Here is an 11,563-nt window from a genome sequence, read left to right on the forward strand (position 1 = left end):
TTTTTTTTTCCCAAGATGGAGTTTTGCTCTTACTGCCCAGGCTGGAGTGCAGTGGTGTGATCTTTGCTCACTGCAGCCTCCGCCTCGTGGGTTCAAGTGAGTCTCCTGCCTCAGCCTCCGGAGTAGCTGGGATTACAGGGGCCTGCCGCCACGCCCAGCTAATTTTTTATATTTTTAGGAGAGACGGGGTTTCTCCATGTTGGTTAGACTGGTCTCGAACTCCTGACCTCAGGTGATTCACCCGCCTCGGCCTCCCAAAGCGCCGGGATTACAGGCGTGAGCCACTGCGCCAGGGTGCGTTTACCATTTTAAGACACTGGCAGTCTCTTCCAAAGTAGTTGTACCATTTTACATTCCCATCAGCACAGCATAAGGGTTCTTATTACTCTGTGCCCTTCCCAGCACTTGGCATGCTTGGTGTTTTTTGATTTTAGCCATTCTAATAGGTGTGTAATGATATCTCATTGTGACTTTAATTTGCATTTTTCTCATGTCTAATGACTTGAGCATCTATTTAAAAATATTTTTGCTTTGTTTTGTTTTTGAAACAGGGTCTCGCCCTGTCACCCAGGCTGGAGTACAGTGGTGTTATCTCGGCTCACTGCAACCTCTGCCTCCTGGTTTCAAGTGATTCTCTTGCCTCTGCCTCCCAAGGAGCTGGGATTATAGGTGTGCAGCCACCATGCACAGCTAATTTTTGTATTTTTAATAGAGATGGGGTTTCACCTTGTTGGTCAGGCTAGTCTCAAACTCCTGACCTCAAGTGACCTGCCCACCTCAGGCCTCCCAAAGGCTGGGATTACAGGCGTGAGCCATCTTGCCTGGCCAATTGAGTGTTTTCTCATGTGCTTATTTGCATGTTTTTTTGTGTGAAGTATCTATTAAAATCTTTTGCCCACTTTTCAAAGACTTTGTATTTTGAGATGATTGTGGATTCATGCTTTTTACCGTTCTGTTGCATTGTCTGTTGTCATATTTTACTGAGTTTTGAGAGTGCCTTGCATTCTGGATACAGCTTTTTTTTGGAGGGTGGGGGGAGGCGGAGTCTTGCTCTATTGCCAAGGCTGGAGTGCAGTGGCGTGATCTCGGCTTACTGCAACCTCCGCCTTGCAGGTTCAAGCTGTTCTCTTGCCTCAGCCTTCCAAGTAGCTGGGATTACAGGCGCATGCCACCATGCCCAGCTAATTTTGTATTTTTAGTAGAGATGGGCTTTCTCCATGTTGGTCAGGCTGGTCTCGAATTCCTGACCTCAGGTGATCCGCCTGCCTTGGCCTCCCAAAGTACTGGTATTACAGGTGTGAGCCACTGTGCCCGGCCTATTTTAGTGTATTTTTAAAAACTTTTAAAATAGCATGTTTAGTCTTGGTAGTATGCACCTTGGTTGTTTTGGCTGTTTTGTATTTTGAACTGCCCAGAGTATCTCTTCTGACCATGGTCCTTTGTCTCCACTGTTTTCCATCTTAGACGAGGAGTTGTTTTTGGTCTCTGGAGTGCCTGTGCTTCTGTGGGCAACATTTTGGGAGCGTGCCTAGCTTCTTCTGTTCTTCAGTATGGTTATGAGGTAGGTGGTGTTTTCTAGCTCTCGTTCTTTCTCTCTGTCTCTCTCTCTCTGTGTGTGTGCACATGTGTGTTGCTTTTTATATATTAAATAATACTGTGGCCATTTAAAATTATGTAGAACGGTGTCTGGATAGGGCAAGGCTTGTATTAAAAGTAGTCAAACTTCTGGCCAGGCATGGTGGCTCATGCCTGTAACCCCAGCACTTTGGGAGGCTAAGGTGGGTGGATCACCTGAGGTCAGGAGTTTGAGACTAGCTTGGCCAACATGGTGAAACCCCGTCTCTACTCAAAAAATACAAAAGTTAGCCGGGTGTGGTCGTGCATGCCTATATTCCCAGCTACTCCGGATGCTGAGGCAGGAGAATCACTTGAACCCGGGAGGCGGAGCTTACAGTGAGCCAAGGTCACACCACTTCACTCCAGCCTAGGCGACAGAGCGAGACTCCGTCTCAAAAAAAAAAAAAAAAAAAAAAAAAAAAAACACTATGGAGAGCCTAAAGACACATAACCAGTTGAGAAGTATTTGCAACTGATGTTACAGATAAAGGACTAATCTGGGTCAGGCATGGTGGCTCACACCTGTAATCCCAGCACTTCGGGAGGCTGAAGTAGAAGGATCACTTGAGCCCAGGAGTTCAAGACCAGCCTGGGCAATATAATAAGATCTCGTATCTACAAAAAAACTAAAAACTTAGCTGAATGTGGGGGTGTGTGCCTGTAGTTCCTGCTATTCAGGAGGCTGAGGTGGGAGGATTGATTGCTTGAGCCTGGGAGCTGGAGGGTACAGTGAGCCAAGACACACCACTGCACTCCAATCTGGATGATGGAGCAAGACCCTGTCTCAAATAAAAAACACCAAAAAACAAAGGCTAATCCCCCTCATATGTAAAGAGCATCCATGAATTTTAAGAAAAAGATCAACAACAGAAAGATACAGAATTTGAATGTATAGTTCATGGAAAGGATGTAGAAATGGCTTGTAAACATATGTAAAATATTCTACTCACTGCTTATTCATTTAATAAATATTTAACTCCCCATATGTGCTCTTAGAACTGTAGAATATAGGACTGACCAAAAGAGACAAAAATCTCTGTTCTTACAGAACTTAGCAGGGAAATGCAAATTAAAGCTATGTTGTTTAAAAAAAAGTGGGTGGGGGGGGAGAAAAACTACACTCTATACTTATTAGACTGGTAAAAATCCAAAAGTTCGAAAGCATGTTGTACTTGTAAGAACCTGAAGACACAGGCATTGCAATGGAAAGACTGACAGAGTCACTAACTCCTGGAGGGATCAATAAGGCAGTATCTTATCAAAATTACAGCTACACACACTGAGCAGTTCCACCTCCAGGAATTACTCACACAGATGAATAGACTGAAACATGCAAATGATACATCTACAAGGTTCTTTCTTTTGGCATTGTTTATAATGCCAGAATGTTGCAGAGCAGTGCACTGCAACAATCTCAAAAGTGTGCTAGGTGGGCCGGGTGCGGTGGCTCATGCCTGTAATCCCAGCACTTTGGGAGGCCGAGGCAGGTGGATCACAAGGTCAGGAGTTCAAGACCAGCCTGGCCAACATGGTGAAACCCCGTGTCTACTAAAAATACAAAAATTATCTGAGCATGGTCACAGGCACCTGTAATCCCATCTATTCCAGAGGCTGAGGCAGAGAATTTCTTGAATCTGAGAGGCAGAGGTTGCAGTGAACCAAGATCGCACCACTGCACTCCAGCCTGGGTGACAAAGCAAGATTCTGTCTCAAAAAAAAAAAAAAATAGTGTGCTAAGTGAAGACAGCAAGGGTGCAAAACTGTATTGAATGCCATTTTTGTAAGAAGGAAGAATGAAAGAGAATATGCTTGTATTAGCTTGTATGTTTCCAAAACGATTTCTGGGCAGTAAAAATGAACAGCAATGGTTATATGTTGAGAAAATTGAGCAGATAGGGAAGGTGGGGTGGGAGGGAGAGTTTTTACTGTACATTTTTTTCTTTTTTCCATGACCGAGTCTCACTCTGTCATACAGGCTGGAGTGCAATGGCGTGATCTCAGCTTACCGCAACCTCCTGGGTTCAGGGGATTCTCTTGTCTCAGTCTCCTGAGTAGGTGAGATTATGGGTGTATGCCACCATGCCTGGGTAATTTTTGTATTTTTAGTAGAGACGGGATTTCACCATGTTGGCCAGGCTAGTCTCGAACTCCTGACCTCAGGTGATCTGCCCACCACGGCCTCCCCAAGTGCTGGGATTATAGGCATGAGCCGCCATGCCCAGCTTTACTGTACATCTTATTCCTCTATTGCTTGAATCATGTGAATATATCACCTACTCAAAAACCTAAATTATTAAAAGTAAGTTTGCTCTTTTAAAAAGCGGATACTTTTTTTTTTTTTTTTTTTTTTTTTTTGAGGCGGAGTCTCGCTCTGTCGCCCGGACTAGAGTGCAGTGCACTCAGCTCACTGCAAGCTCCGCGTCCCGGGTTTACGCCATTCTCCTGCCTCAGCCTCCGGAGTAGCCTGGGACTACAGCCGCCGCCACCTCGGCCCAGCTAGTTTTTGTATTTTAGTAAGAGACGGGGGTTTCACGTGTTAAGCCAGATGGTCGATCTCCTGACCTCGTGATCCGCCCGTCTCGGGGCCTCCCCTAAGTGCTGGGATTACAGGCCTTGAGCCACGCCCGGCCAAAAGTGGATACATTTTTAAACAGCTCACCAAGAGTTTTGGTGTAGTTAGGGTCAGTGAGAAGTCCTTCATTCCCTTTATTCATGGCCACCTTTATTCTAGGCTTCTTAGCCTCACACCTGGATTGTATAGTTGGTTCAGACGAAAATTTCTGTTCACCTTCTGTGCTGCTCTCAGATTTGACTTCTGGAAACACTGCTTTAATTTTGTCACTCACTGGTTTAAAAATTCAGTGTCCACATCAGGCTCCATTCTCTGTTAAATAAAAATTCAGCGGTGCAGCCTGGGGTTGGAGAGTCTTTAATCAACCTGTCACCTTTCCAAATCAGTTTTCTTCCCTATTATACCCTAACGGAAGTCCTCTGCTTGAGTTGTGCAGTAAGCTTTCTATCTCCTTCCACCCTGTGCCTTTGCTTACCATGTGCCTGGAAAGATGGACAATTGGCTTTCATTTTCCATTCTTCCCTAAGACAGTGTCTTACTGCTTCAGCCTCTTCAGCTCTTTCCTTCATCTGGATTCCTGTATATGTTTCTCAGTAGGATTGGGCCTTCTCATTTATTCAACTACATGGTGCTTTATAATATTGTTTCATGTATTTAATCCCCTCAACTGTATGTAGTATCTTCGAGGGCAGATACTGTCTTTTATAAGAGGCTATGTGATACAAATAACTAGATTTTTGGAGCTAGTCTAATTTCACAACTATAATAGTACCACTTAGTATCCAGGGGACCTTAATTTTCTTCTCTGAGCCTCATAGAATCACCAGGAAGAATTAAATGAGAAAACACGAGTAGAACACTTTGCACAACGCCTGGCCCAGTAGAAGCACTGGGTGCTCCCTTGCTTCCCAGTCTCCCTTCCCACCTCTCCCCCACCCCTACCTCCCCCCACCTGCCTTTACTGAATATGCTTGTGATGACTGTCCCCAGATATGTAAGGACCCCCTTTCCCCCTCTCCTCCAGTATGCCTTTCTGGTGACGGCGTCTGTGCAGTTTGCCGGTGGGATCGTTATCTTCTTTGGACTCCTGGTGTCACCAGAAGAAATTGGTGAGGAGAAGCCGTCCCTTCTATTCCAAATGTCTTACTATTATGGCCAAAAGGAAATCTGAGGCCAAGAAATCGAATCTCTTTTTTCCTAGGATAACTCTGAGCTCCTTTTAGTGAGTGAAAGGAGGACAGTACTGCCGTTTGAGTCCTGTCAACATTGTAGCCAGCCCCTGGCACAGCTGGATGTGTTTGAGGGGAGTGATGCACGTCTTTTATAGATACAGGAAAAGCTTCACATTTGCAAATGATTTTTATAATTGAGACACTGGCAAGGAATGAACATGGATGTATTTCTAATTTCACTTCTTGAAACATTTCTTTTCATCCATAAAATGATTCACAAAATGATACCTGTACTTAAATACAGATTACATACAAGCGAAACCACAGAAGCAAACAGATGTACAATTCTTCTATCTTTTGAGGATTTTTAGACAGACTGTGTGACTTTAATTGACCTTAGTTGACCTTGGTCTCTGGACCTTCGTTGCTGTTTCTGTAAAATGGAAATAAAAATAACATCGCCCCATAAGTAGTGATGTATGCCGAGCCCTTCGCACATGGTGGTCTCTCCACAAACAGTGGCTGTCGCTGTTGTTTTAGGTCTCTCAGGGATTGAGGCAGAAGAAAACTTTGAAGAAGACTCACACAGGCCATTAATTAATGGTGGTGAAAATGAAGAGGAGTATGAGCCGAATTATTCAATCCAAGACGATAGTTCTGTCGCCCAAGTCAAGGCAATAAGCTTCTACCAGGCGTGTTGCCTTCCTGGAGTCATACCGGTAAGGGCCGCTCACATCTCACCACTGCCAGGGAGGTAAGAGAGCCCGTGACATCCCCTCTGCCTGGGATAAAGCTTCCTTAAGTATTGAGCCTCTCTTGGATACTTTATTTTAGGAATATATGTTCTGAGGAATGTTGTCTCGTGCCCTTCAGCTTATCTGATCTCTAATGCAGGGGTTGACAAACCTTCCATGAAGAGGCAGAGAGTAAATATTTTCTTTTTTTTTTTTTTTTGAGACGGAGTCTCACTCTGTCGCCCAGGCTGGAGTGCAGTGGCCAGATCTCAGCTCACTGCAAGCTCCGCCTCCCGGGTTTACGCCATTCTCCTGCCTCAGCCTCCCGAGTAGCTGGGACTACAGGCGCCTGCCACCTCGCCCGGCTATTTTTTTGTATTTTTTAGTAGAGACGGGGTTTCACCGTGTTAGCCAGGACGGTCTCGATCTCCTGACCTCGTGATCCGCCCGTCTCGGCCTCCCAAAGTGCTGGGATTACAGGCTTGAGCCACCGCGCCCGGCCGAGAGTAAATATTTTTGCCTTCGGGAAACCATCCAGTCTCTCTCCCAACTACTCAGCTCTGTAGAGCAAAATAAGTCACAGAAAACATGGGACAGTTAGGCGTGGCCAGACTTGGCCAAAGAGCCCTGCTTTCCTGACCCTGATCTAGTATGTGATTAAAAAGGCAAAATTGATATTTTTTAATGTGTACTTTTGGGCCTTTCAAAGTATTATAGGATTATATGTGGACCAAGAAGAAGGGTTGTGAATGGTTCCTAAGTCTGCCTTGCCCCCTTTTATTATTTATTTATGTTTTTGAGACAGAGTCTCGCTCTGTCACCCAGACTGGAGTGCAGTGGTGCAATCTCGGCTCACTGCAAGCTCTGCCTCCCAGTAGCTGGGATTGCAGGTGCATGCCACCATGCCCGGCTAATTTTTTGTATTTTTAGTAGAGACGGGGTTTCACTGTGTTAGCCAGGATGGTCTCCATCTCCTGACCTCCTTGCCCGCTTTGGCCTCCCAGAATGCTGAGATTACAGGCGTGAGCCACCGCACCCAGCTTGCCCCCTTTTAAAGGGTCCAGAACAAAGCACTCCACAGTCTTTCTTGGTCATGCATTCCAGTGTTTTCCACAGCCTGTGCAGTCAGGAAAGCCTTCTAACGTCTACACTAAATCCCTTCTGCAGTTTTTCTGTCTTGATGTTTCGGGTGCTCTAGCACTGGAGTGGAAGTTAAGAGGCCTAGGTTATGTTTCCAGCTTACCCACTAACTTTCTGTGACACCTGGGGTAAGTCACGCAACCCATCCGTGTGTCTCAGTTCCCCTTCCCATGGAATAGAAATTATTCCAGTCTTCCCCGGGGCCTGTAACATTGGGCTGTTGTGTTTTGAACAAGCACCTGTTGTTATTTCATTTGTCAATGGTGCTTTATGAATGTGATCCCTCAGGTAGAGTGATCTGTAGGCCATCTTAATACGTGCCTGTCAATCCCCTTCTGTCGGTGCCCCCAAGCTGAGAGAACTCTCGTTTCCCACAGAGTTAAGTATGAGTTAAAATGCAATTTTCCACAATCCTTTAACCCAGTGATGATATATGATATAAGAGAAATGCAGGTTGCTTTAGGCCTGTTCTTATGCTATTGATTATTATCTTTTAACTGGTTTTTAAAATACTCTACTGGTAATAGTTTAATTTTTGAGAAAGATCTTTGTTGTGACTAAATATGGACCTCTTTTGCTGTTCCTTTGTTCTTCACAAGCTATTGTTCTCTGACATGGGCAGGGATGTAAAGGAAATCTAGTTAACTTAATTCCTTTGTCTTTGTAGCAGGCTGTCTGGTCAGAATGCACTGGTGATTGGGATTTGGCTCTCTAGGGGGTGGCTGTTGCCTGCCAGGGAAGCTGTTTTAAAACAAATAATACCTAGGGAATAACTGGCAGCTCCAGGGAAAAGAATATACTAGCCAGACACCCTTTGAAGTCAGCCCCTCTGTTCCCCCCTGTTTTTCCTTTGATGCTAACTGTCAGGATTTCCTGGTAGTAATGTGTTGAATATAGGAGGCTCAGCCCCACCACCATCTTCATGTAGCTGCAGCATTTTTTTCCCCTAAAGGAGAGAGTCACAAGGACGATGATGACATGTTCTTTCATTTTTGACTCGCCAGAGAGACTCTCTTCTTTGCCACCGGACCGGGGAATCTGGAGCTTTTGGAAACTAGTGTGAAAGGAATTATCATGCTGCTGCTTTTCTTAGACTTTGGAACTGTAGTGTAGTCCCTTTGCTCTCCATTGTTCATAGTGTTGCCTTGGCAAGGAGTAGAATAACCAAGCCTGTTTGGCTGCTCCCAGTAAAGGCTGTGATGCTTCCTGGACTTCTTTGCCTGCGGTTAACGCTGGTTAGTGGCATGAATACCATTCATCTTTGTGTGAATAAAGAAATGTGGGCACGTGCCCTGCCTTTAGGTTCAAAACACTGGCTTGCTTCTACCAGAGAACTGATAGGAGGAGAAACTGGAGACAGCTAAGAAGTAGCCATATGTGTTTTTTATTCCAAAGGCCTGCTGTACATGCCTGTCTAGAAGTTAACAGGGATGAAGAGCAGAGGGAGACTGGCTGAAGTCAGGCATGTGGGGGTTTGCAGAGATGTTTAATTGTAAAATCAGGTTCTGTTCATCCTAAATTCCTTTATCTTGTTTTGCTTTTAAATGACATTAAAAATGGTGGTCATGCTGTGCTATTTGTCCCTCACTGAGAGTTGAATGCTTTTCTTGTAGTACTCACTGGCCTACTCCTGCTTGAAGTTAGTGAATTACTCCTTCTTCTTCTGGCTCCCCTTTTATCTGAGTAACAACTTCGGCTGGAAGGAGGCGGAAGCCGACAAGCTGTCCATTTGGTACGACGTTGGAGGGATCGTAGGTATGCCAGTGATGCGCCTTTTCCATAATAGTCAGTCACTAGTGATCTTTTACTGGGTTGTGAAATCTGGCCTCATTTAAAGTTTTATTACTTATTCTACAGCCATTTTCCCTAAACTGTCCTACTAGTAAACAGCCAAACTCTTAAAAAAAGGAAAAAACAAGAGGTCCATAGAAAGGAAGACCCAGCCTAAGGCAGCGCTGTGATTTACTGGGCTCGTTTTCTTCTTTTTTTTTTTTTTTTGGACTGGTCCCCGCTCTGTCTGTGGCCGGATCTCAGCTCACTGCAAGCTCCGCCTCCCGGGTTTACGCCATTCTCCTGCCTCAGCCTCCCGAGTAGCTGGGACTACAGGCGCCCGCCTCCTCGCCTGGCTAGTTTTTTTTGTATTTTTTAGTAGAGACGGGGTTTCACCATGTTAGCCCAGATGGTCGATCTCCTGACCTCATGATCCGCCCATCTCGGCCTCCCAAAGTGCTGGGATTACAGGCTTGAGCCACCGCGCCCGGCCTGGGCTCTTTTTTCTTAGTCCTTTGAAGTCCTTTTGTCTTGGGAAGCACATGGGAATCTCTCTAAATGCAATCCTTTCATACGGCTTTCTCAGTGATATCTTAGCTCTAAAGCTAATTGTATGTCAGAGATCCAAGTTAGAATGTGAACGTGTTCGTTGTATCTACCTCCCGCTTTCCCCACCTCCCCCAGCCTAATAAGGGAGAAAACACCAGTCCCCCGCCTTATCTGTGGTTTCACTTTTCGCAGTTTCAGTTACTCTTAATACCGTACAATAAGATATTTTCAGAGAGAGAGACCATTCACATAACTTATGTTACAGTATATTGCTATTATTTTCTGTTTTCGTTAGTTACTCTTAATTTCTGTGCCCAACTTATAAATTAAACTTGATCATGGGAATGTGTATATAGAAAAAAACGTAGTATATATAGAGTTTGCTACTCTCTGTGGTTTCAGGCATCCGCGGGGGTCATGGAACATATCCGCTGAGGATAAAGGGGAACCACACCTTAGTGTGTAGGTTGTCAGATCATAGAGGTAGACGTAACAGCAGGGATTAACTTTTGTGAATGTTTTACAGTTGTTTCATTGTAAACAAAGATTTTAATAGTGTTTTTTTTTGTGGTAGCTGGAAGTATCAACCAGGAAGTAATAAGTATGAACAAGGAAATAAGACAGAGGAGCAGAATGTACTTTAGTGGGTATTACTTACATGGCTATGCCAGATCTTAATAACCTTCAATAATGTTAATGTTTAGAATTGTGGTGAGACTCAACTGCCGTGAGCTTGTGAAAGCACACAGTCTATGCTAGGCAATCTACTATTACTGTATTTGAACTTGGCTGCTCGCATTCTTTTTTTTTTTTTTTCTTTTACTTTTTTTCTTCTGGCTGCTTGCGTTCTTAAATCCAGAGCCAAAGGTGAGGTTGCAACCTTTAGACCTCACTGTACTTCTGTATCCTCTGAAGTTGAAATTGTCCAGCTGCCTTCTGTCTGATAAGGACACACCAGATGTCCTGTAGCCCCTAGAACTCAGAATGGTGCTGTATGTGACATTGTTGCTTGAAAGATTCATATCCCTGCTTTTTAAAGATTGTGTCCTATTACCAAACCATAACTGCTAAATTTTATTTTAGTGAATATTTACTAGCCACTATTTTTTTTTTTTTGGAGATGGGGATACTGCTCTGTTGCCCATGCTGGAGTGCAGTGGCATGATCTTGGCTCACTGCAACCACAACCCCCTGGGCTCAAGCAATCCTCCCACCTCAGCCCCCCGAGTACCTGGGGCTACAGTCACGCACCGCCACACCCAGCTACTTTTTTTGTATTTTTTGTAGAGATGGCGTTTCACTGTGTTGCCCAGGCTGGTCTCAAACTCCTGGGCTCAGGCAATTTGTCCACCTCTGTCTCCCAAAGTGCTGGGATTACAGGTGTGAGCCACTGTGCCCACCTACTGGCCTCAATATACTCTAAGACACAATTTTTTGTTTTTTGAGACACAGTCTTGCTCTGTTGCCCAGGCTAGAGTGCAGTGGCACAATACAGCTCACTGTAGCCTCAGCCTCCTGGGTTCAAGCAGCACGATACGATTCACCACAGCCTCAACCTCCTGGGCCCAAGCGATCCTCCTACCTCTGCCTCCCAAGTAGCTGGGAATATAGGCACGTGCTACCATGCCCGGCTAATTTATCTTTTATAGAGATAAGGGCACTGTGTTGCCCAGGCTGGTTTTGAACCCCTGGCCTCAAGCAGTCCCCTGGCCTTGGTCTCCCAAAGTGCTGAGATTATAGGTGTGAGCCACCATGCCCAGAGAGACATAGTTCTTAATTCATTATCTTTTAAATTAAAAAGAAAAATCAGAAATAGCAGTCACAGCTTGTTTTTGTAAGGGATAGCTGATGGTTTTGACCATTTTTCCTTTTTTCATGTTTTGCTGTCTGATTTGTGGTCGCCTGTCCCCATTGGTCATCATGGCGATTTAACAGACAGTTTATCTTCCTAAAAGGAAGTTATGGAGGACCCCTTTTCAGGGAGTCAGCCATTTTTTTTTTTTTTTTTT

The 11,563-nt window shown here is 44.8% G+C and overlaps 1 protein-coding gene across 5 annotated transcripts in view; it reads left to right on the forward strand.

Annotated features, from left to right (window-relative positions):
* The window catches only part of SLC37A3 (solute carrier family 37 member 3), a 68,398-nt gene that overhangs the window by 40,980 nt on the left and 15,855 nt on the right, over positions 1-11,563 (forward strand). For all 5 annotated transcript variants that reach the window (XM_017880356.1, XM_017880360.1, XM_017880361.1 and 2 more), the window contains exons 7-10: positions 1,465-1,561; positions 5,214-5,298; positions 5,902-6,080; positions 8,849-8,990. In XM_017880356.1, coding sequence (XP_017735845.1) covers positions 1,465-1,561; positions 5,214-5,298; positions 5,902-6,080; positions 8,849-8,990 — 503 coding nt within the window. The remainder of the gene's footprint in view (positions 1-1,464; positions 1,562-5,213; positions 5,299-5,901; positions 6,081-8,848; positions 8,991-11,563) is intronic.

Source organism: Rhinopithecus bieti, unplaced genomic scaffold (genome assembly GCF_001698545.2).
Source record: "Rhinopithecus bieti isolate Rb0 unplaced genomic scaffold, ASM169854v2 scaffold_11401, whole genome shotgun sequence".
Taxonomy (NCBI): Eukaryota; Metazoa; Chordata; class Mammalia; order Primates; family Cercopithecidae; genus Rhinopithecus; species Rhinopithecus bieti.